Genomic DNA, 27521 nt, shown 5'->3' with positions numbered 1-27521 from the left:
CATGAGCGTGGATGTCATTCCTTAGCTGTAACTTTAGGTCCATAACTGTGGATGTTTTCTCTACTGAAACATTAGTTCAATCACTGCGGATGTTATTCGTTTACTGCAACATTACGTCCAGCATTGTGGGTATTATTCCTTTACTGCAACATTACGTCCAGCATTGTGGGTAATATTCCTTTACTGTAACATTACGTTCAGCATTGTGGGTATTATTCCTTTACTGCAACATTACGTTCAGCATTGTGGGTATTATTCCTTTACTGCAACATTACGTCCAGCATTGTGGGTATTATTCCTTTACTGAAAGATTACGTCCATCACTGCGGATGTTATTCATTTACTGTAACACAATGTCAATCAAAGAGGATGTAATTTCTTTAGTACAACATTAGGTCAATATTTGTGGATATCATTCCCCTACTGTAACATTAGGTTCTTTATTGCAGATGTTATTTCTTAATTATAACTTTAGGTCCATTATTGTGGATGTTTTTCCCTTCCAGCAACATTAGGTCCGTCATGGCGGATGGCATTCCTGTGCTATAACTTTAGGTCCATTATTGTGGATGTTTTCTATTCCTGTAACATTAGGTCCATCCATGCAGATAATATTCCTTTGGAATCAGTTTAGCTCCGTCATTCCGGGTGTTAATCCTTTCCCAGGCATAGTGAAGTGTTATTCTTTCTGAACAAATTTTAACATTAAAGGACACTCAGAAACAAATTTCAAGGAGGTAGTAATTTCTCTTGCAAATGATTTAGATAATGTGTGTGAGCATGAAATGGATTTATAGGTTAATGTGTGTGAGTGTGAAATTGATTTTTAGGTTAATGTGTGACTGTGAAATAGAATTTTAGGTTAATGTGTGTGAGTGGGAAATGGATTTTAAGGTTAATGTGAGTGTGCAATGGAATTTTAGGTTAATGTTTGTGACTGTGAAATGGAATTTTAGGTTAATGTGTGTGAGTGGGAAATGGATTTTTAGGTTAATGTATGTGAGTGTGAAATGGAATTTTAGGTTAATGTATGTGACTGTGAAATGGAATTTTAGGTTAATGTATGTGAGTGTGGAATGAATTTTTAGGTTAATGTGTGTGAGTGTGAAATAGATTTTTAGGTTAATGTGTGATTGTGAAATGGAATTTTAGGTTAATGTGTGTGAGTGTGAAATGGAATTTTAGGTTAATGTGTGTGAGTGTGAAATGGAATTTTAGGTTAATGTGTGTGAGTGTGAAATGGAATTTTAGGTTAATGTGTGTGAGTGTGAAATGGAATTTTAGGTTAATGTGTGTGAGTGTGAAATGGATTTTTAGGTTAATGTGTGTGAGTGTGAAATAGATTTTTAACGTAGCTTTAACACTTTTTCAGTCATATCGCTACGATGTATGTAGTGTGGCAGTTTAAAGTGATGTCTAGCACTGGGGCAGACATGTAACATCATGTCCCACCCGTCATATTATCTTGACACCAGACCGAAGAGTCCTAACACTGATTTCTTAAGGCTATGCAACTAGCGAGGCAGCGACCTCAGGTATCCAGAGTGGACGCTCTAAAAACTTCGGCCACAGGCGCGGTCAACTCAGGTTCATAAATACTTTCAGGATATTTACTTACTTATTGTATTTTCTCGTGACCAACGAGTCCAGTTCCCTAAGTCACTCATCTGTCTTTGTCTATGTATGTATGTATGTATGTATGTATGTATGTATGTATGTATGTATGTATGCATGTATGTATCTTTCTTTCTTTTCCTTCTTTCTTTCTTTTCTTTTTTCTTTCTTTTGACTATCGCTTTCGAATCATTCATTGACCTAATATCCATACCGTTCTGATAATTTTATATCACCGAGCTGTCGACCCTTAGAGTTGGTAAAAACTGTAAATTCACCTTTATTTCTTTTGCAATCCGTGAAAACTGATTCTGTACTCTAGCCAGTCTGCTTGTCGAATATACTCAACTGTTTGTTTCTGTGCTTTAAGTTGAATTGATTGATTTAAACGGTTTCCATGACAACGCACACCCATCTGCAGAGCCCGGCTCTTTTAGCGCCGCCGGTGAGGAAGGGGAGCTATAACACTGTTAGAATGTCTTTATTGTATTGTAGGAAATGCTACTCCCGCGGGTCTTATTGAGCAACTGATGGTCGGCGGATTGTTGTTTACATGCCGAAGTCTCATTGATTTTTGCATAACAGTCATTACGAATCTCTCATATGTTGTTTTAATGTCGGATTTGGCATTGAAACCATGCAGTCGCAGTGATATTGGTGTAATCAATTACAGGGCAGGTTCCGATACTTTAGAAACATTTTTGTTTTTATTTTTATTTCTTTTTCTTTATTTTGAGTTTTGCAAGAACGGTAAGAGACATTAAGCAAATTTCTGGACAAGGAATGATAGATGGAGGAGCAGTAGGCGAAACACACTCATTTGGAATCTAAAGAGTATACATCTTGCCGTCGATCACATTGTCAGCCAAGTATAAATATAGTATAAATATATTCCCAGACTTACACACAAGGGAGTGCACTCAGTAAGGTAAATGGCATACAGTATTTGCTGGCAAATAATGACAATACTGATGTAATGTCAAGCAGAATTCAGATTTGTCAAGTTCTGAAAATTGAAGAAATATTCTCAAAAGAAAAGGGACAGAGTTTCAATGAATTTTCATACTTTTGCATGATCTGTTTTAATGACTGAATACGAGACACTACTTTGTAAATTCAGGCATTTATTACATCCAGATATTTTTAGATGATAACTAATTCGGCTTAGTAGGGAACTCGGTACTCATCCTTAAATTCACCATGAAGTCTGCGACCTAATTTTACGGTTATGACTACGAAATAGAAGAAAGAAAAAGAAAGAAAAGAAGAAGAAGAAGAAGTAGAAGAAAACGTTTTAGGGAATTACAATTTTCAACACCGACATTGTTATTTATTAGTTAAGTGGAATGACTTGCTTCTTCCAATCAAAGGCACAGGGGATAGTATCGTTGCTTAAAATTGACCTGTCATACATGTACTATATAATAACTACAAGGGAGGACACTTCTCTCCTTTCTCACGCGACCCATTTGAGAATAAACGCTGATATTTCAAGCTTTGCTTTGCATAGTTTAATAAATTTGGTACCGATATTTAGCTCAGGCATTCGACTATGTATCCCTATCAAAAATTTGACTTAATATCATACCTTTAATTTTCTTTTTGGGGCACCAGACAGATGCCCCCCCCCCCATCCTAATTATATTAATTATTTATGTGTTTTTGTGTTCCCCCAGATTTGTTGTAATGTATTATTTCATCGTTTTTATAACGTGAATTAGGAGTTCGGGTATTTTTCCAATCCCTAGTGTATCTATAGGGGAGTGTCTCCGAGAGTGATCTCACTGATCCTCTCGGTTTAACTTCCCCTAGTTTGTTTTTCCTGTGACCTTGCTAGGGTCTCCTATATCCCATGTTTGTTATATGTTTGTGTTATGGGTTATGTATGCTATATTGTGTTTTTGTTGAGATAGCTTGTTGGATCAAATTTTTTTAGTGCATAAGTTTTCCTATTATATTCCGTGTTCATATACAACGGAAGTTCTTTTTTTATACTTTTATGAATTTGGAAGAACGGTGATGTCCCCTTAATTTTTGAATCTTATTGATTCTTATGAATGTGTTAAATCACCTTTCTTAATAAGATTAGACTGAGCTCCAGGAACGGTTCACATTTTTATTAATCATTATGCTTCTCCCCCATGGAACTGGTCTATCTTTTATTTATAAATATTTCTAAATTGGTCCAATAGTTAAAAAAAAAAAAGAAAAAATTTTTTTTTTGTTTTTTTCTTAAAAATTTAAATTTAATTTGATTTGAGTTGCAATCCGAAATTCTGATTGCATACATTTTTTTAAGTTTAAAATAAATTTAAATTTAAATTCCAATTTCAATTCACAAGAATATTTGTTGAAGTTAGTGATAGAAAGGATAGATATTCAGTTTAAAATTATTTTCAAGAGGGGTTCCTTTCCAGATTCTGCCCTGGGCCTGTTCACTTCGCGTAGCGCCATGTGACATAGCCCCATGGCATCATTATCTGTACTTTCCATCTTGAGGTATTCCCTAAGTTAAAATTTAATTGGGCCACACTTTTTAATATTATTAACAATGAAACTTGAAATTTTATATAAAGTTGCTTTGCTAAAATCACCATCAAGATATAGTAGACATTGTGGTTTAAAATTACTGTTTATGTTAATTTCATCAGTTATAATTTTTCTATCGTTCTGTGCTTCCCTACAATTTAACATTACGTGTTTTTTTATTAAAAGTGCCTATTTTACACAGCGGACATTTTGGCGGTGCTCTGACCATCTGCCGTCTCGCTGCAACCTCTCCTGTCATCCACGCATCATGCATGTATTTGAAGGCGAGGCTTTGTATTTTTAAAGATCCTAATTGTGACCAGTGCCCCCATGCCTTTTTCCAGTCAACGTATAAGTTTTCACGTTCGACTTTACATTGTATATTTTTGGTTATGTCATTCCGAATCCATTTATATGAGAGTTTTTCGTCCTGGTCCCAAAATTCTTTTTTATCCCTATATTTCATTAATAATTCTTTTATACTTTTATACTTCCTAGGTGTTTCTAATAGTTTCATTACTTTATTATTTTTATATATCCCCTCCCTGTTCCGCAAAACGAAACCAAACCAATATATATATATATATATATATCCCCTCCCATGGTAATTTAGGTTCGTCGCTCAGTCATTTAAATCTATTTAAAATATTGGTAATTTTTAAAATTATGGGACTTGGTATCCCTATTCCCCCCAATTCTTTTGCTTTGTACAAAGTTTCTTTTATCACATAATGTAGTTTAAAGTCCCATATATATTTAATTATAAGTTTATCTATGTTATTCAATATTATGTTACTTATGTTGGTGGACTTCATAATATAATTCAGATTTGTATACATATATGTTTTGGCCACTTGGGCCCGTTCCATTAAACATGACGGCGTAAGTGCCCAGATATCGACATTCCGTTTTATCTCACTTTCCATTTTTTTACAGTTATCCTTCTCTTCGTTTTTGCCAAAGTACACCCCGAGTGCTTTAACAGTATCTTTGAATATATGGGCTGGTATGCTTGAATGCCTACCACGCCAGTTACCAATCTCTAATATTTCCGTTTTATCATGATTTATTTTGGACCCCGATGCTCTTCCGAATTTTTCATATTCCTTCATAAGGTTCTCAAAGGATTTCGGATCCTCTAAAAAGTTAGTGCAATCATCTGCATGTTGTAGCATTTTCACTTCATCTGTAATATTTGGAACTTTTATACCTTTAATTTCTTTGTTTAATTTTATGCTAATGCTCAGCATTTCGATGGCTATTACGTATAATAGCATTGATAGTGGGCACCCTTGCCGCACTTTTTTATGTCAAATTGTTCTGTCATGGCTCCATTATTTTGTACTCTGGATGTTATATTATTATATAGTATTTTAATCCATTTTCGGAAAGGTTCCCCGAATCCAAATTTTTCCAAGACTTTTGTATATAATTGTGCTCAATTCTATCAAAGGCTTTTTCCTGATCAAAAAGTACCATAGCAGCTTTTTGTCCCTTAATTTGTAAATAATCAATTATTGCGGTTATGTTTAAAATATTACTTTGGATATCCCTATTTTTTGGCCCACAAGTTTGATTTACATTTATTATATCCCCTATCCCCTTTTTGAGTCTATTACTTAGGATCCTACTCAAAATCTTGTAGTCTGTGTTAAGGAGGGAGATGGGCCTCCAGTTTTTCAAGTCTTCCCTATCCCCTTTCCCTTTATATATTAAAATGATTATCCCCTCCTTCATCGTCCCTGCCATTTCCTTATTTTTAAAAAATATATTATTATATAACCATTCGAGAATGGGCAACAAATCTCCGCAGAATGTCATATAGAATTCTGCAGAGAGTCCATCTCTTCCTAGCGATTTTCCCTTATTCATTAATTTTATGCTTTCTAAAATTTCCTATTGTGTGATAAATTCATCACAGAGTTGTTTAAAATCATGATTAATTTTTTTACAAGGTATTTTTTCTAAATAGTTATCAATTTCATTCACTGCTATATTTTGCGATTCATACAGTGTGGCATAAAAGTTTTTAATATATTTCATAATTTCCTCTTTTTCTGTTATTGTTGTTGTTGTTGTTGTCGTGTTGATTTTAATTTTATCCATAGTTTTATCTCCCCCCAATCTTTTCTCCTCCCTTTTATACAACCCCTCTGCTTTTTTGTATATCCCCGTATATTTCCCTGCCCTGATTTCTCTACCCCTGCTTTCTATTTTATTTATTTCTTCCAATCTGTTTTTTAAGTTGGTCTCTCTATCATTAGTGTTTAATTTTTGCAGTTGGTATCTAATCGCTTCTCTTTCCATTTTTAGTTTCTTACTTTTTAAGTTACAGTGTTCTATCGCCAATTTTTTAAATTTGACTTTTAAGTTTTCCCATTCTGATATTATATCTACATTTTCCCTACTTTTAAGTTTATCTATCTCTTTTTGGGTATTTTGTATAAAATCTGTGTCTTTTAGAATTGAGTTATTTAACATCCATCTTCCTTTCCCCCATTTAATTCTAGTTTTAATTGTTACAGTCATATTTATAAGTTTGTGATCTGATATTTTAAAATATGTAATATTAGTTTCTTTGTGTATATTTTTATCATAATTATTGCAGTAAAATTTATCTAAGCGACTTCCTTTATTAGTTTTATATTCATAAGTATACTGTTTTCTTAATAAATTTTGTACTCTATATGCATCTATTAGTTTGTACTTTTTAATAAAAAATTCCATTTCTGGTTTGATCCTAATGTCATTTGGTGCCAGATTTTCTTCCCTGTCTATAGTATCTCCCACCCAATTAAAATCACCCCCTATGATTAGATTCCCTGTAGCATATTTTTCTATATATTTATTTAAATGTTCTAAAAATTCTTTCTTATGTTCCCTGTTAGCTGGCATATATATATATATATATATATATATATATATATATATATATATATATATATATATATATATATATATATATATAAATTATGTTTATTTCTTCAATTATAACATGCATCATTCTACCTTTAAAAAACCTTTCTACTTCTATTCTATCCCATGATAAACCCTTTTTATTTTTAATTAAAATTGCCCCCCCCCCTTAATGTCTGTACTTTCATAATCACTAGTTAATAAGATTCCGTCCAGGTGACTTTCAAATGCTAATTTAATGTTGTCTTTAAAACCATTGTGTGTTTCTTGTATACACAGTACATCATAATTTAAGTCTTTTTGAAATTTAAACACTTTTTCTTTATTTATACCATTTACATTAATAGACAGGAGCTGCAAGTTTTTTCCCTCCATTCCTGTCTCTTACCAGGGTGTTACTTTTTGATTTTATTAACAAATTGTTATAGAATTTTATCTTATATACTTAGTTGTGAATTTAGTTGTGAATTTTCGGTCGGGGGGGGGGGGCACTGGTTTCTCCACCCCCCTGTGTTGAATCTATAGTGCTTTCACTTTCGGCTGCACTGGTGATTGTGTGTTGTATTGTACTTTCTGTTTCCATGTTACTTGTTTGTGTTGATTCGATTGTCCCTTTGGTCCCTGTATCCTCCCTTGATGTCTCATACTCCGTCTCTGTTTCCGGTTCCGACATTTCGTTTTCATGACTTTCACTGTCCTTTTCTCCCTCTCTGTCCTCTCTGTCCCCTCCTTCTTTATCTCTCTTTTCTTGTTCATTTAGTTTCATCCTAGATATCGATCTTTCTTCTGGCGATATGACATCCGTCTTTCTCTTTGACCTCCTCCTCCTCCTAAGCATTGGAGTTGATGTTAAGGGCGTTGCAGATTGAAGATTTTCATCCTGCTGCGTTTCTTCTATCTCCAGGCCTTCATATCTGTTTCTCGTAGGTATTGCATCATCTCTCACCCCTTCTGCTCTTAACGTTTTGTTAGGGCTCAAATACCCCTCCCAATCTAGAGTCTTGTGTCCCTCTATTTTTGTCAAATCTAACTGGGAGTTCTCTTATTTGTTCTTCCCTTGCCTCCCTGACGTTCTTTATTAGTTTCAGAATTTCTTCTGTCTGTTGTAACTGTTGTTGTTGTTGTTGTTGTTGTGTTGGTCCTTGGCCCGCTGTCTTGCTTGCATACGTTGGCCCTTGTTGTTTTTGCTGGTCATTCCCTCCTTTACAGTCTCTGGGTCCGTGGCCTGTCTGGTGGCACATGGGGCAGAGTCTGTCTTGCTCACAACCCCTGTACCAGGTTTTTAGCCTGAATCCCAGGACATAGAAAAAAATGGGCACCTTCTTCGCGTCATCTTTACTCACGTATATTAGCCTATTCCCTGATTTGATTGGCGCAAACCCCCATACGGTGGCCATCTTGTGTGTAATTACGTTCACACCCATTTTTTTCTTCAGTTTATCTTTTAGCTCTTCGGTACTGACTTCTAATGGCAGGCCCATTACGTTTATCTCCGTTAATCTAGGCTCCATTGTTCTGATGAATGGCATAGTCTTGTATATCTTGGCTACTAGTCCTTTTACTTCTATTTCTCCCTCCTCTATTAATGCCTCTCCTCCTTTGGGGTATAGGACATATTTGTTGGGTCCTGCGTTTTGTAGAGCTTCCACTTTTCCTATGTCTAGGCCCATGGTATGGAGTGCCATTAGCACTTCGTTTTGTCTGGGTGTGTTCGTCGCCCCCTCGAAATCAATTGTCTGGCACCCAGCCGGGTGGTTGACTATTAATCTGTTTTCCTCCATGACTGTATGAAAATATTGCTTTATCTTGGACCTAATTGGTGCGGTGTTTCTCTCTTCGTAATCCATTTTGAGTCTTTTTGCGTGTTATCAGCCGAAAGTGGGTCTCACTCTACTGTTTATATGGTACTTATCTTTCTAGCTATTTTAAAGACTATCAAGCTGGACAATACCCTCTAAATGTTTATAAATTCTCTAGGTTCAACCTGTATAAACTACAATTTAGGGTATAAACATGCAAAAAAAAATATTTGCAGATGTTTATATATGCTTAGTATAGCTCACTCTGCTGTGCTGCACCTTAATCCCAGCCGGGATTATTTGTATGCAGCAGAGCTGAATAAGTGAAGGTATTACACAAATTAATCTATAATGTAATACAAACTTATAAAGGTATTAGTACATCAAACCCTATACTTCTCCTCTCTATTTCTCACAATCCATTTGCTTTGTCCTTGCCATGTTCAGACGATAAAACAACAGACTGTACTTCTCAAGAAGGAGTATAAGTATACCTTTAAGGACTGCCAAATCATTTTCCCACGGTACGGCTCGACATTACCTGATCGCGCCCGCTTATCACGCAAAAACAACGCCCTGAATGGAATACTACCTTTTCATTGGCCAACTGAAAATAAGTTATAAATAAATACAGGACGTCATTGTCTTTTAACCAATGGAATTTCATACCTTTAGCAGTCTTGAGTTTGGAAAACTTATTATTAAAGCTAGCACCTGATTTTTTGGTGCGGAATTGAATGCACATGTTTCAAACGCATGCACGTCCAGAAAATGCCGCGGTTCATATCCTTTCCTCTACACAGAAGCTGACATCCAGGTTTTCTCTATGCTGATAATCATAGGTTTTATGATGAGCACTCAAAAAATTTAAGTTATTGAATTTTTAATATCATGTTGGTTGCATTGGTTTACTATGAGAACTGAATTAGTACCATGAGTCCTATAGACAGGCACCTCAATACAGTGACTCCAACATATGCAAGTGCAATTAAATTTACTATAAATGCAATCATATGGTTCTATTTGTGGATAAGAAGCAAAATTAATACCTTTTGTAAACCAAAGAGTGACTTTCAGTGGGATATTAAACACATAGATATATAAACCGTTGCCAAGAAGGGGGGAGGGGGAACAGTGTACATATTTGACTATGATTGGTGGAGTGTTTGCACTTTGATTTATATCGAAGCAATACATATTTTTAAAAAAAATGTACAATTTACCATTTATAGGGTAATTACATTAATCAATATGATATTTCCTGGTTGTGTTTTGAAACATACTGTTTCAGAAATGATCACTTAGGTCTCTTCCACCATGCTTAATGGTGATGGCCTCTCATGACTTTACACCCCACTAATTTTTTCAGTGAATGTTTTGAAAGTTCATATTTTGCATTTAAATGGACTTATGTCTACCTTAATTTAGTTTTAAATTAAATTCTTCTGGGAGGAAATTTAGGTACTTTTTGGCATTTAAATATCTTTTTCTGTAATAATACATGTACATATATATGGTCACCTTGACCTTCAACTCATGAATTACATAACATGAAAAGGATGGTAATTTATTTCAGCTTTAAAGTGAAGAGAGATAAATGGTGATGATTCTTATTAGACATCTTTATTTTAATATTTTTTCTGATTTTTTTTAAATAAAGCTAAAATATTTAGATGTTGCCTGAAATGCATGAACTTGCAATATAATTTAAAATTCACAAATGTAATCTTTAACAAGCAGAACATTGCTTACTTATGTATTGAACTACTATTCCAAGGGCTGTCAAGAAAATCAAGGGTGGATATAGGACACACGGCACTAATGATACGGAAAAATGGGAACCAACCTGAAAATTGGTGAACATAAAATAGAGTAGATATGGGTTTGGCTGACCAGAATTTGTTAATAATATAAGTTATGTTTTAGGAAAAAGAATCTATTTTGAGAGCTTATCCTAGTTGTAAGTGAGAGAAAAAAATAGAGACATTGTTTTATTGATGAAATTTCAGTCCTTTAACAGTCTTGAGTAAGGAACACTCATTACTAAAATTATCACCTGACGCTTTGTGCGGAATTGAAAGCACATGTTTCAAACACATGTACGTCCATGTATGTATCCTTTCCTCTACACAGAAGCTGATATTCAGGATTCATCAGCACTGATAAATATAGGTTTGATCATGAGCACTCAAAAATTTTACGCTATTGAATTTTTAATATCATGGTGTTTGCAGTACCGGATTTACCATTGTGCTTAGGTGTGCTTAAGCACAGGGCCCCGTTGGCCAGGGGGCCCCAACTTCCTGGCAAAAAAAAAATTTACGATGAATTTTTCAAATGTTTTTCAAAAGTCAAAACGTCCTAAACTTCCTGAGTATGTATGTCTGACTACCTGTGTAGGCCTACCGGGCCTACCTCTTTCAGGGCCCTGAGTATGTATGCCTGACTACCTGTGTAGGCCTTCCGGGCCTACCTCTTTCAGGGCCCAAGTAACGGGCCTCATAACTTAACTAGCATAGGGCCTCATTTGTCCTAAATCCGGCACTGGGTGTTTGCATAGGTTTACTATGGGAATTGAATTAGTACCGTGAATCCTCTAATTACGTTATAGCCACACGTCTACCAGTTCTTGTTCCGGGCCGACTACTGGTATTTCCCTGTCTACTTACTGCTAAGTTACGATTGTAGGTGTACAGGCCTCAGATCATTTTCAAGAACAACTCAAGCCTGAAACGCCAAATTTATAAATATATCCTTATTTTTAATTATTAAACAATTATTGCTGAAAAGGTCACATCATATCCTTAAGGTAAGAAATTTGACAGGGGTTAACTTAAGAATCTATCCTCTGCCTTCTTAAAGCTGAGGTTACGATATCTATATAGGACTCAGAGTACTAATGACATAGAAGAATAGGAACCAGTCTAGAAATGTGTGAAATAAAAGAGAGTATATATTGGTTGGGGTAACCAAGATTGGTTGATAATGAAAGTAAAATATTAATAAAAAGAATATTTTGATAGCTTATCTTAGTCGTAACTGAAAAACAGAGAAACAATGTTTTATTCGTGGAATATCAATCCTTTCGCAGATTTGAATTTGGAAAACTCAGCACTGAAATTAGCATCTGACCTTTTCGTGCGGAATTGAAACCACATGTTTCAAACACATGGTGATCCAAATATTGCCGCAGCTCTTGCTTTTCTCTATACGGAAGGTTGCATCAAGGTCTGTCCTTATAAATATAGATTTGACCATGAGCAGTCAACACTTTAAAGTTATTGAACTTTTAATATCATGCTGTTTTTGTAGATTTTTTTACGGAATCTGAATGAGAACAGTGCATCATCCATAGTTATACTGATGGCATGGACTGTATCGCTAGGGTCAAATGCATCGACATGTTTAGCAGACCTGCCAGATCCCTGCGGACTGGAACTTGGAACTAGTTAGATGTATTTCTTTATCGATTTTACACATATAAAACTGTAGTCTATAACCAGTATTGTAATTGTTTCGTGCAATGTTTGTTTAAGAGGGCAAAAATTATCAGCTTAAGCCTTTTATTTTCAACCTCCGTCCACTTTTGAGCTGTTAATTTACGGTCACTTCGAGTTACGTACCGATCACGGGAAATGAAAACAAAAGGTTTAAAATGGTAGGGATCTGGCTCTGATACAAATGAAACCACTTAAAATAACTAGGTAAGTGGCAGCTCCACTGAAAATATGCATGCATTTGAACTTAGCTCTAAAGTCCCCACCATTAGTACTGCTATGAACTTCTAATGCAAATGTATCCTCAGCTACCTCGTTCTAAGTTGTCATTTCCATCATTGTTGTGTTCAATTTGGACAACAAAATATATTAAATGCTAGCAATAACAGTACTAGAGTTACTGACTAAAAGCTTACGAACTATGAATTGTCCGCTATTTCTGTTGTAAATCTTTTTGACAAATACTGTAAAAGCAAGAGCGATCGTTTTTGCAAATATCAGCATGTGGTGTCACTGTTACTTTCGATGTGCAAGCGCAACACGAGCAGCAGTTTGATGCGAATTGTATAACATTTTGTAGGAAAATTCTAGAATGGTGCGGTTTGTTTCAAGAAAATTGAGAGCGCCACCTGTGTAACAGTTTGGCAATTGTTTACACTGCAATTCTTTGTTTTTCATTTCAGAAGAGTACCCAGGAGCCCTATGGAAACTGATGACGGTGTACTTGGTGTTGGGCGGTATCAGCTTCTGTCTTATTTTATTTTGTCTGGATAAAATTGGCGCCAAAGTAGAACCCGAGAAAACTGGTTATCAGGTAGAGAAAAAAAAATCCAGTAATTCCTAGTGTCGTTAAGATAAACTCGTCTGTGTCTGCAAAATAAAACGGGCCCGACTAGTGCTTACAATAACGTAAGATGTGTATGTGTGCATGTGCGTTTTAATGAAAACTGCAGGAATCAAACGACAGTTCAATTAAACTTTAACACATAGTTATAATCTATCTCATTTTGAACGTTTTATCGACATCATCACATCAATGTCACTTCAGCTCAACAAAATTATTGCTTAATAAAGACTTCCAATAGCATTTAATTGACATTGCGGGTTATCCAAAACATTATGCCATTATTCTGCAATTACTATATATATATATATATATAACACTTTCGTGAGTTTCTGATTGGTCAATGTTATAATTTCCATAATAACTTCTATTAAATGCGATATACTGTGGGATAATTATAACATGCCATGATTTCACTTGTAATAGAAAAAATCATCCCGTTTTCGCAAATATAAGTCATGCGTCTCTAGCAAGAATGTAGGCAGAAAATAAATGCAGTCTTAACGGCTTTGCTTAATATGGATTCAGTATCGACTGTGTGCAACTTCGTGTCAATTAATCCTATGATTACGATCATGACTATTAAAATGGATTGGTACTCGGTCTCGTTCCTTGGCGTTCCTGTCAGTAAAGTTTGGTAATCCAGAAATCTTATTTCTTATTTTAATATGGCACATCCCGTGAAAAGCTAGTTACAACAAAAAGTGTGCAGCAATTTTAATTAATTTTTCTTTTTTGGGGTGGGGGGAAAGGCATATATTTCACGAACATGGATGAGCAAGTCTGCAAATAACTTCAAAAAATATAATAAAAGTTTAATTCTCAGATATTTATGCGTTAATATTCTCATTATCTAAACAGTCATTCCGGATTCCTATGTAAGAAATCAAGGTATATAAAATTAATTATAGAGACTGTAGATACATGAGAATTTGTTACTAAGACGTAATCAGAGTGTGTCTGCTACACATGAGTGCATATAACACTGACTGAGTGGCATCAGTTTTCGGTGATGTGTGCTTAGTCGTGGGGGAATATGTGCTCGTGTGTGCAGGCAAGGCGAGGGGTAACGTTTACCCGCGGTCCTGGGTTTGAATCTTCGTAGAGTACGAATTAAAATTATCTAACATGTATGATAATACTATTTGCATTAAAATAGTAATTCTGCTCGCTGTGAATGAATAGTTCATAGCGTTATGCGTATTCATATAGTGAAACGTATAGGCAAGACTGCCAAATTTTACGTTTATGTTTGGAATACTCTGGAACCAGCTCATAACCAACTTGTATCTAAAGGATATCCGGATTTAATGAAATACCGATTGAAGTCCGTATATGAATTAGTCTTCCTACAGTTGTAACAAACAAAAAAAAAATTAAATGGTCAGTTTAGTAGATGTTTTTGATTGACGGTTGCAATTTTATATGAAGATTGCACATGCGAATTCCTAGATTTGTCCGTAATAAGCAAGTTCCCTTTTAAAATAGGAGCTCTTTGAAGCCTAATTCGTTATTTGATAAATAACGTATTTGTTCTGTATTGCAGATAGTGATTGACCACGTGACCATGCTGCTCTCCCACAAGAGCTTTCGGCTGCTCATTCCCCTGTTGATTTTCAATGGACTTCAGCAAGGTTTTGTGTTCGCGGATTTTAATCAGGTGTCTTTTTCATTCCCTAAATATTTGAAGATGATTATTTATGACAAACACAGATTATGGTAGATAAAAGGACGAGCGAACCGTAGTATCAGAAAAAAAATTCCCCACATTTTGAAATACAATGTATCTGGCCGACAACGAACGGTATGGAGATTTGAAAGACGTCAGTTACAGTAGTTTTCACTGTTTTCATAAAACTTTTTCTACATATTCGTATCATAATAAGTATTGGTTTTGTGATAAATGAACCATAAACCACACTGCAACCAGTCAGAGAACCTGTCCATGGGAGATCTGCGGGTTCTTCTTTTAGAAGTGGACGACAAAAACTAATAACAATTACAAGCAAAACGACGTAAACAAAATATTTGTCTTCTGACTGTTTTGCTACGATGAAACCGAGAAATGATATCCTTGGAAGAAAACGATTTATTAATCTTGAACGTGTATGTATGTATGTATGTATGTATGTATGTATGTATGTATGTATGTATGTACGTACGTACGTACGTACGTACGTACGTACGTATGTATGTATGTATGTATGTATGTATGTATGTATGTATGTATACTTTAAACCTTTCTCATAGAATGTTTGTCAGTTACCTCCACGTTTATTCATAAGTTATAGTCATCGAAAATGAAACAAACCTCGGCACTATGCGGAGAAATTCGTATGTCATCACATTTTTTTCTAATAAAAGACTATTGATTTTAGACACGACCTGTTATCCAAACATCACAATGTCGAAGACGGACAAACCAGGCTTATCAAATGCTTGAATCAAGTTTGTCACACACAACTTATTCACCAATAGTCATTTCTCACTAAACTTACGGATTCGGGTGATTCCTATAAACTGACTTTGTACTAGTTTAGCTTGACAGTAGATTTTGTGGGGGCATGAAAATCGTAATTTCTCAGGATAGCAAATCTTTGTAAGAATAATACTTTGGTGTCGCACCACAGTGACTAATTTATTTTCTATTTTCTCTAAGCCATAGTTCCCGAGACACATAAAAGCCCTACTGTCTAGTAGAGAAGTAAACAAGATTTTGTTGTCTGTTTGAAATAGACATTTCATGTCCATCCACGTGTGCCATTGATAAATCTTTTTTTAAATTATGATACAAGAAAAATATTGGACAATAATACATCAGTATATGTTCTATCGTATTTCGTAAAGAGAGATAACATTTTAAATTTGCGACATCACTATCATTATTTTGATAACTTGTGTTCCTCTATTGTTGAAAAGAGCTGCATGCACTTTTTGCCGACCCGTTGATTTTCCTAATTGACGTTTCTTTATTTCAGGCCTATGTGACATGCGCAATGAGGAGCGTGGAATACATTGGTTACGCCATGATCATCCTGGGCCTGGCCAATGTCATTAGCGCCATCTTTGTTGCCGTATGTGCGCGCCTGATACCACGTGAGGTAGTTTTCGGAGTGGGCGGAGTCTTGCACATGGGACTTATGATTGGGTTCCTAATTTGGATGCCGGAGAAAAATTTGAGCGTATTCTTTATACTAGCTGCTGCCTGGGGTGTTTGTGATGCCGTCTGGCAAACACAGTGCAATAGTAAGTATGATTAAGGCGCTTAGCTGCATTGTTGACAGAGATAACGGGGAAAATATATAAATAAATGGAATGAATGTGAAAAGACATAAATGGCTCTGTAGTATTTGTAAATCTAGTTTTCAATCATGTTTTAGACCTATCAAAATTAGACTACAGGTCATCTAATATCGCCCTGGAAATATGAAAGTGAATATTTCCAAAATTATGTTTTTATCAGATTACACGGAGGAAGCAGAGATGAGATCGAAAAGTTTCTCTTTCCCGGTAAGATGAATTTACATGTGTATTATATTAATTTAGATATTACAGAAATATTTGTAAAACTATTTTTAGAAACACATTTTCATGATTTTGGACATTTTGCATGGTTTCCAATACCAACATTACTAGAAGAAACATGTTGCCGCTCCCCCGCTCAGAATAATTTCATGCCGGTGTTATTGTTACTGATGATGATGATGATGATGATGATGATGATGATGATGACGACGACGGAGGAGGAGATTATTATTATTATTATTATTATTATTATTATTATTATTATTCCGCAGCTCTCATCTGCATAACATGTGTGGAGGATACAGACATTGCATTCGCCAACTACCGCTTGCTGCAAAGTTTCGGCCTGACCGTGGCATTTGTTAATGGCCTCTTTCTGTCCGTGTCTTTCAAGTTGTATATTCTGATGATCTTATTAGTCGTGGCCATAATGTTCTATGTGCTAGCCGAGTACCGGGTCAGACAAGAAGAAAGCGGGACACTTGGCAGTGTGGACTCTTGATATTGTGAAAACCTAATGTCAGGGTGCATAGTATGGTTGTAAAGAGAATTTTCACCATGGAGCTAATGAATGGGTTGAAGTGTGTGCTTTAATTATGAACTGCTAAATATATAACGTGATGCAGTGAGATGTAAAATCCAGTCATGTACATACCACACATTTTGACAAATTTATAATAATACATGCCTAAATATGAGCTAGGAAAATATTACCATTCTAGGAAAATTATTTTCGAATGGAAAAAGTAGATCCGTGTACATTATCGTGTTTTTTTATTATTTTAAAAAACAGCACGCTGCTGAAAAAAGTCATTAATGTACTGTGTTTATTCGCTTATAAGTCGAGCTTAACTGCAAATTGCACAGGCCCCGATCTGCCTTCGGATAATTCGCCGACAGATCAGGGTCAAAGCAGTTTGTTAGGAGTACTCACTAGAATAAGTCATACAGACACTGATCTGCTGGCGTATCAGGATCTTTTATGTTGTTTGCAGTTGGACGTTATAAGCGAGTAAAAACGGTACATACTTTTATCATAAGAAAAATTCACAGGGTCACATCAATAGAAGATCTTTGAATGCTTTTCAGAAAAATTCTTTTTGGGAAATTATATCGAGCACTGTGAAATTTTACGTGATAATAATGTTTGGATCATGTGTGTGTGTGTGTGTGATTTGGATTTTTAACATAGCTTTAACAATGTTTCTGTCATATCGCTACGATGTATGCAGTGTGACAGTTTATAGCGATGTCTAGCACTGGGGCATCATGTCGTAAACATGTAGCATGAGATCCCACCCAGTCACGTTATTCTGACACCAGGCCGACCAGTCTCAACACTAACCTCTTAATGCTGAGCGCCAAGCGAAGCAGATGTTAGTAACATTTATGTAAGTCTTTCGTATCACCCGGCCGGGGATCGAACCCATGACCTCCCGCATCCGAGGCAGGCGCTCTAACCACTAGGCCACCGGAGCCGTTAACAGATCATTTGAAAGCTTGCATGTGGCGTATTTAAGTTTCATGAATCTTTCCTTTTGATCCAGACTCTATTTGCCTCTTTGATTCCGAAAAATCGAACTTTTCTTCATTCAGACGTAAAGGATTGTTAATTGTGTTCTCATTACAACAACGTTTCTCCATTTTACTAAAAACAAAGCTAAAAGCCAGATAGGTATGCAGTACTTCTTCAACTTCTTGGTCACATAGATTCGTTTATTGACACTTCGCACCTGGCTCTGCAAATTTGAAGAATTTGTAACAGGTGTAAGTTTGATATATTTAAACGTTCTAGAAGCACCATCTGTACACAGTTGTATTTTCTCTTATAAGTACAAATATAAATGTGATTACATATGAGAAATAGTTATTTACGGTGGAGACAATTCCAACTATCTCCTAATATCAATCATTATTCATTTCTTAGTTACACACACACACACACACGCGCGCGCGCGCGCGCACGCACGTACACAAACACAAACACGTACGCATACGTATTCTTAAATTTGGAGGTAATGTGTGATTTTCTTGCTTGAAGACTATCATACTTTTATGCATATTTCGATGCATACAACTATAACAAATTGCACATACTTCTAGTTCCGCATTCCTTAATGTTCGTTCTAATTTAATGCTGCTAATTTTCCATTACAAATTCTTATATATTCAAATCTTAAAACTATTCGGGTGCATTTTTAAAACTAACCAAATCCAAAACTGCTCAGGTCTTTGCTTACAAGTTTCATAAATTACTTTATCTGTACGATCCGTGCGCAAAACACATATTAACCTTTCGTGTGAAACTATCGTAGTGTCTTACAGAAATAATAACTTTCATTGGTGCAGTTTAGAAATGTTGTCAGTGACGTAACTATAGCTAAGGCAGATATAGTACTGTTGTCTCATTGTAAATTTATCTTGTCATTCCAAGATAAACACGTTTTCAAACAAGATAAGTCCAGAAAACATTTCCACCAGCTGTGTTTTTGGAACATCATTATCAGTTTATTTTGTATTTTCCATGGTAACACGCTTTGATTCAATGTTTCACTAAATATTTTGCATAAGCCAACGTGTAGTTGCAACTTATCTTTTTTCATGAGCAAGCTGATTAAAACGGTACAGAGTTCGCTATACTGTCCAAGACCATTTTGAGACGTATGTCTCCGTGTTTTGAAAATGCAAACGAATTCGTCAGCCATTTGATGCATGGCGCTTTTAAATCGTTAGCGGCAATTTTGTAAATAATTCTCCGAACCGATTTCTTTTAAGCAAATGTTTTGGAGGATATCAAATAACAACATTACAATTATTATAAAATGAATTGATATTTAACATACAGTCTGATAACAAAAAAATCAAATGATAGTAGTTCGTATCTTTTGTACCCCTCTGGTCGACATATGTTCAACTACGCCTCAGAGAAAACCCATTTTCCTACGTTCATCCCCAAACATAGTTGGAAATTAACAGTATATTCCATATCATCCCCAAACATAGTTGGAAATTAACAATATATTCCATATCATACAATAGCATTGTTGGAAATTAACAATATATTCCATATCATACAATAACATAGTTGGAAATTAACAATATATTCCATATCATATAATAACATTGTTGGAAAGCAACAATATATTCCATATCATACAATAACATTGTTGGAAAGCAACAATATATTCCATATCATACAATAACATTGTTGGAAAGCAACAATATATTCCATATCATACAATAACCACATCAATACGTAATTCATAATCGAGAATATATACGATTCTTTGTAACTTGTATGAGCATGCATATTTTCGCAATGAAACGGGTCTGACAAGAAAATGATAGTGAGGTTAAAGATCAAATGAAAGAATCCATTTTGTAGATGGATTTATGTATAATTGTTCATACTGTCAGGTTTACACTAACATGTGAACATTATGCTGACAAAGTTGAGTAATTTTGTATGTGAACATGCCTTTATTGCCTATTCTAAAAAAAGACCTCTGCACGCGCCTTAGTTTACGCACCTAAGAGCACCCACTAGATTCATACACTTGCGCTTGCCTTCAAAATCGTGTGTGTGTGCGTGCGTGTCTGTGTCTGTGTTTGTGTGAACCAACGGAAACAATTAGAGAAAATATTATATAAAATACTAACATTTTGTTCGCTTTTTTAGTTCTGTTGTGAGGGAAGTAACAATAATTCACATGATTGATAAGTACTGCCATAACTCTTGCAATAGATGTGGATTAGCAATCAGCGTGAGTCTCACGTGAAATGTGGATGACAGGAAGATTACGTTTATCTCTGAGAAGTTACCTCCCCCCCCCCCCACACACACTGAATTGCCTTCGTAAAATGCCTTGCTGGAGAATGAATCCACCAGATGTACAGGATCTAGCTTTTATTCTAAAACATCTGAACAGATTTTACCACATGCGAGCTTTTGAATATTTTAAAACGTATGTACAAATGCTGGTTGTTACTTTTAGTAGGCAGATGAATCTGTCACAATAACGAATTTATTTTTTATTATGACGGTCGTTATGACCCGTAGCGACCATCCGTAGAAAAATCGTTATTGATTTATTAGTTTACATTTTTCAGTACACAGTCTGTCTTGATTTTGTAGTTAAATACAATGATTGTTCTTTACCTCGTGCTTCCATCTATCACCTAGGACATTGTTAATTAATTTACCAATCACAACGGAAAAATAAATGTTTCTAACAAAATCTGTTCAGTATTATTTTATGTTATTTCTCTGTGTGTGTGTGTGTGTATGTGTGTGTGTGTGTGTGTGTGTGTGTGTGTGTGAGAGAGAGAGAGAGAGAGAGAGAGAGAGAGAGAGAGAGAGATCGTTGGAGTAGGCTTTGCTTTCCGATTTGGAAGCTCTGTAGTGAATTTATACCACCGCCTCACCCGACTAACAAAAACAACAACAACAAAAAGCAAAAGAAGAAAAGAAAGGACACTAGAAATGTCTTCATCTGATCACGGATGTGATATAACGAAAGAAACTTTGATATCAATATATTCGTAAATAATTCACATACATTCATTCTGAGATGATCTTGTGTTCCACCAAACATATGCGAGCACTTGCTTCCTTAGCTCTTTAGATGCTTTTCAGGGATCCTTCCTTCTACCACGTGACTGTCCACGGATGTCGGCGCCCATGTGAGATAATGAAAGAAACTGTTATATCAATATATTCATAAAGGATTCACATACATTCGTTCTGAGATGATCTGGTGTTCAACCAAACATATGCGAGCACTTGCTTCCTTAGCTCATTAGGTGCTTTTCAGGGATCCCTCCTTCTACCACGTGACTTTCCACGTATTTCGGCGCCCATGTGAGATAATGAAAGAAACTGTTGTATCAATATATTCATAAAGAATTCACATACATTCGTTCTGAGATGATCTGGTGTTCAACCAAACATATGCGAGCACTTGCTTCCTTGGCTCTTTTGATGCTTTTCAGGGATCCTTCCTTCTACCACGTGACTGCCAAGGGATCCTTCTTTCTACCACGTGACTGTCCAAGGAAAACAAGCCGAGTACGTGAAGCCAGAGTACGCCATTTGTCATCTTGAAAATGTCATTTACATTACAATGAATGGATTGAAAAAAGCGTTCCGTGTAGATAACAATAAACGATTTGTAAACAAATCAAACCAACAAAAAGTCCAAAGTCTAGATAAAGATGAATGGTAAGTGAACAAGAGTCCCATCTAGTTAACTATGAACGCTATGTGAACAACAAGGTCCTGTCTTGATAAGGATGAGTGAGTTCTAAACGAAATAATATAATGCAGATAACGATGAATGAATTGTGAACAAGTCGCATAGTGTTAACTATGAATGGCTTGTGAACGAAAGAGTGCCATCCAGTTAACTACGAATGACTTGTGGACAAAATAGTCCAATCTAATTAGCTATAAACGACTTGTGAACAAGAGTCCCATCAAGTTAACTATGAATGGCTTGTGAACAAGAGTCCCATCAAGTTAACTACGAACTGCTTGTGAAGAAAATAGTCCAATCTAATTAGCTATAAACGGCTTGTGAAAAAGAGTCCCATCAAGTTAACTATGAATGGCTTGTGAACAAGAGTCCCATCAAGTTAACTACGAACGGCTTGTGAACAAAATAGTCCAATCTAATTAGCTATAAACGACATGTGAACAAGAGTCCCATCAAGTTAACTATGAATGGCTAGTGAACAAGAGTCCCATCAAGTTAACTACGAACGGCTTGTGAACAAAATAGTCCAATCTAATTAGCTATAAAAGGCTTGTGAACAACAAGGTCCCCTCTTGATTACTATGAAACGATTGTGAACAAAATAACATAGATGAATGGATTGTAAACAAAGCTATATATATAACCTCATTATCTAATATAAACGTACCTCCGGCAAACGTTCAAAGTATATGGACCTTATACAATTAAGTCCTAAATTATGAAATCAAGGATACGAAGCTCTCAACAATCCGGAATTATTCCAGGATATTCGACGGTTTGTCTTTTATCTGGTATTTACCATGCTTTCTGGAATTCTTCATTTTTACATTTATAATTTGCACCATGTAACCATTAATGTATTGAAGTACACGCATACGTACATACATACATACATACATACATACACCATGTAACCATTATTGTATTGAAGTACACGCATACGTACATACATACATACATACATACATACATACATACATGCATGCATGCATGCATACATACATACATACATACATACATACATACATACATACTGTTACGTGTTTTGGCTTAAATAACAGTAACAAAAGAAAGAGTGAAAACAACAAGTTTTGAAACATTTAACACATAATTTATTTCCCTGGAAAAACACTGTAAAAATGAAAAAATAAGAACTTATGGTTTTAAGAATAAAATACAAAATAATCCAAGAATAATCAACGAATTAAATTTTAGAAGCCCTGGTAATGAAAAGTTCTAATAAATTCAAGTTCGAGTCCTGACAAAAAAATCCACAAAGTAAGGCGATGACGTATTCTATATCCGTTATAGTACAGATTTGTCTACAGTTCTTTGCTGATTCACAAATAATATTCCGGTGTTTGAATTTCCAATGTAAATTTAAAGACGTGTTTTTGACCAAGAATTCCGTACGAGCACTCAAATATTTCCAGGACAAAGAATTAATCTTTTAAAATCAAAATAATTAGAGAAAAAAATTAAAATATAACTCCAAACTGGTCACAAACAATCACTTCCAGTGTAAAAGCCCAACGGAAAAAATCTCTATAAACAAAGGTTATACAGTAACTTGAGACGCAAACAGATTCCTGGACGAGGGTCACGTGACCACATTCTAAAATGATTTAGAAGGTATCTACAAGTCTAATGGCACGTAGCACTATACAGCCTCGATTTCACCACCACCATTCACACACCAAAAATGAATTTTAAGAAGACGTTTACTTGATTTTCAGTCAAGGTCAGGAACTAGGTCAAAAATAGAAACAGCGTTTCTAATATTAGGCGTCCACGAAAAGAGTCAGGTTAAACTGAATTTTCTTGAAAATATCAAATTCCTACTAAACAAAATTACATTACTTTGACATGTAATTAAAATAAAAAGATTTTAAAACTTACAAACTGGGCCCCGAGTGGCCGAGTGGTCTAAGGCGCTCTCCGTCACGGATCAGTGCCATCTCAACACTGTCTGCGTGGGTTCGAGTCTCGGGCTCGGCCAATGCGGATATGTGAGAAAGCTTGCCGGTAGCTTCTCGTGGGTCGGTGGTTCTTTCCGGGGTTTTCCCGGGTTCTTCCTCCACCATTAATACTGGCCGCCATGTATAGCCTATCTTGTGTTGAAAAATGGCGTTAAACCCTACAACAACAACAACAAAACTTACAAACATTTAAATTAAATCAAATATAAATCAAATCATATATACATAACAATACATACATACATACATACATCCATACAAAATGTCTCAAATCGCATAAGAATCATTGATCTCCATGAGTATAGTTAATTTTTTGGTGTACATTAAAAGTGTCAATATTTGATGAGTCCCATGTATATAGCGCAACAGGTTCAAATGTAAAGATAACCCATTTAACATGAAGGATAGACACAATGCCAGTTCTCAAGATAGGTTTCATAAATCTAGGAACAGACAATCCTCGTACACTAGAAGCATAGGCGCCACATGTAGTTCATATCCCCTAGGTCAAGTCGGTAACATTTCAACTCAAAACCAGCGGCGGGGCAGCACGGATATAAGGTTTCAGATATAAGAACTCCAAAGACTTGAAAACGTAGTTGCAGCAAGAGAGCTCAGTCCGTTCAAGAATGGGGTAATTATATTAAATAGTTTAAATTCGACCAGAAATAAGGATGCACACGTTTTTCAGCAGCCTAGTTGTCTTTTTTAATTACCAGACCTGTCCTGGTTAGCAGCTTCCATTACTGCACCCCTCTCTGAAACATACTATTATAAATATGAGGGACTGAAGTCACAAAAATTTAATGTATTGTTGAAGGCCAGATGGATTTCTTGCCGTGTCACTTAGGTTAAAAAGATTGTTATAAACATATGGGACCAATTGATTGTTCACGGGCAACAATAACACTGTAAGCAAAGAACAGTGCTCGTTGAAAGACTATTTGAGGTATGCTTATCTTAGTTGTGAATGCTTGTCTAAATGGGAAAAGAGTTGCCCCAAAATTGCTTTTACGTTTTGGAGAGACTGGAACAACTTGAAACAAAATGTTGTATTTCAGGCATGAAAGGACAGGTTTGCAGATTAAGAATATTATCACTTGATTACGGTAGGCTAGATTATTTATAATTTCGACAATCTGTTATGTGTCAGTGTGATAACTAGTGCAGCAATTTTGAATACACGAATCCGATGTTTGTATATACAATACAACAGGGCAGAGTTCTAGCAATGTAGTTTTGACGTAATGGAAGTATCATTGTATCGGTGATGAGAAACGTGAAGTTTCAAACTGACCATGTAGAAACTAGGATTTAAAATTAAACTGATCGAGGTTTAGAGATCTTTTGTAAGCCTGATTGAATAAAATGGTTTCAAGTCAATAAAGGATTCCATGAAAGCACTGACTAGATGGATCACGGTACTTGTAAACAAAATGGAATGTACCAATGCCAGAGTGTAGTTGTTCCAAAGTAATTGTGGGTTGAAGCAGACATGATTGGATAAGGTTGCATTTTTTAACTTTTTAGTGGAAGGCATACAATCATGCATTCCGAGTCCACCTCATAAGCAAGAAAATTTATACTACTACAGAAAGGAAAAGTTCTTTTTCGCCTTTTTGTGGCACGCACATACCTTTACAAATGGTGATACATCTGTAATGTGTTGTTTTTTCTTGCATATATTCGCGAGATGTCTAAGATTAAAAAAAATTATAGACTGGTAGTTTGGAGTCACAAACGTGTTGCCAATCGGATCACTTAAACTACTTCAACCGGAGTTGGCGTCATTCCGGGAGCTATGATTGTTATTTGTGTGATATTGGTCGTTCTTTATAATTGTTAGGCTATTAGGGACCAAAATACGGCTCCTGAGTTATTATATTTTGAGGGACCAAAAACAGGGGCTCCTTTATCGAATGTTGTCTTATACACTTCAGTCTGTGTTTACATGGGCAAAACTACCTGACTTTTGGCACCTGTTGAAGGAATGGAGCGCGTCAGGTAATTTAAGCACTTGAGTTAAAAATCAGAGGTTGAACAAACTAGGCAGTATTGACCCTTATGGTCTTTGTGAATCAAAACTCAATGCATATTTTTTATTCCAGTTACCGGTCATCTTATAGGCTTCATACTAAAGTGGGCCCCTCCAACTTTGAATTAAGTATTGTTCCATAGACGTCAAAAAATGACTGTTACCTATAAACGATTGGATACTGCTGAGAATCGCTGTCAGTCATATTTGCGAGAAGAAACCGGAGCTATAAATGATTAGTCCTCCTCAGACGGAGATTGTAATGAAATTTTATGCCAAGAAATCAAATTGGGATTATTTTTTGACGAGCACTTTTACCACATCCATGAACGTGAAAAAAGCCAAATATGGCAGCAGGCTATAGGAGTTGTGCATACGTATCATGCCAAAACAAACACACTTCCCTAAAAAAAACAACCCCCCAGAAAGAAAGACGAACGCATGCAAAAAATGACTCATAATTATAAAAAATTAGTTGAAGATTGAACATTTCTGACAATTAAATAATTCACTTTATATTTAAGAAAATGTGCACCAAGAACGTGAATTTTCTAATGGTCTTTAATAGACAACAGTTGCGCATAGTTAGACAAATTAGTATGGAAATTTCATGTCTGCTTTACATATGAAAATTATTGTTTGAATGTGCAACACCATCACCCAATGACAAGAACATAGCCATAAAACAACTGAAAATTGTATGTAATAAGTTAATATTCCACGAAGTCATAATTGCAATACTCAGTATGTAAGGATGTGAAGACAAGATTTAGTGGGTTCTAATAACACCTGAACTAACTATGGATGAGAAACTCCAAAATGGTGGAGAAAACTGAGTGAAGTTTTCTAAATCGGGAATTTGAGCTGAAAATGCATGTTAATGTTACCAAAGGACGATTGAATATGGAATTATTTCTATATTCAAGAAAGTATTGGTCTGACACAAGAAGGAACATTTAGATTAAATGAAAGTATCCCGTGTTAGGTCTTGTGTGATTCAGGTGCTCGAAATAAAAAATGACTAAGCATGATACATTCTGATTGAACTGTTACGGACACGGCAAAATGTCAGGGGGTGATTCATTTTGGACGAACAAGGTTATGAGTCAGATTAAAACAATACGATGAATTTCCAGAAATATATCTCATTTTCAAGAGTTTTTCTAGGTTGTGTTGCAGATGGTGATGTTGTAATTGTATTGTCGAGTGACATGGCGATGAAAATGTGAAACATTGCTAGTTAGAGCAACAATTTGAAAAGTCATCTAGTAGCTTTAAGCTGGGTCTGAACTACAACTTGAAAAGTCATCTAGTAGCTTTAAGCTGGGTCTGAACTACAACTTGAAAAGTCATCTAGTAGCTTTAAGCTAGGTCTGAACTAACAACAATACTGGTATGCTTTGTTTAATTTTGTCCGCTAATGACACTTGCCAATATTTATACGACTTTTACATCCGCATTTGTTCCTCCACCACCTCCTGTCAAACATTTTACTAAGTTTGGCATAGATAAAATAAGGGCGACTATA

General features: G+C 35.6%; 1 protein-coding gene across 1 annotated transcript in view; it reads left to right on the top strand.

The window, feature by feature from the left end:
• LOC149799364 (N-acetylglucosamine transporter UNC93A-like) overlaps positions 1-20955 on the top strand; it is a 28701-nt gene extending 7746 nt beyond the window's left edge. Inside the window, exons 2-5 of the mRNA XM_089958689.1 lie at positions 13039-13169; positions 14746-14859; positions 16178-16445; positions 16997-20955. Coding sequence (XP_089814815.1) covers positions 13039-13169; positions 14746-14859; positions 16178-16445; positions 16997-17226 — 743 coding nt within the window. The 3' untranslated portion in view covers positions 17227-20955. The remainder of the gene's footprint in view (positions 1-13038; positions 13170-14745; positions 14860-16177; positions 16446-16996) is intronic.
• Positions 20956-27521: the final 6566 nt, after the last annotated feature.

Source organism: Sinohyriopsis cumingii, chromosome 5 (assembly GCF_028554795.1).
Source record: "Sinohyriopsis cumingii isolate HCF-2022 chromosome 5, ASM2855479v2, whole genome shotgun sequence".
Taxonomy (NCBI): Eukaryota; Metazoa; Mollusca; class Bivalvia; order Unionida; family Unionidae; genus Sinohyriopsis; species Sinohyriopsis cumingii.
The sequence above is the reverse complement of the archived record's forward strand: the minus strand, read 5'-3'. Positions and strand labels throughout refer to the sequence as shown.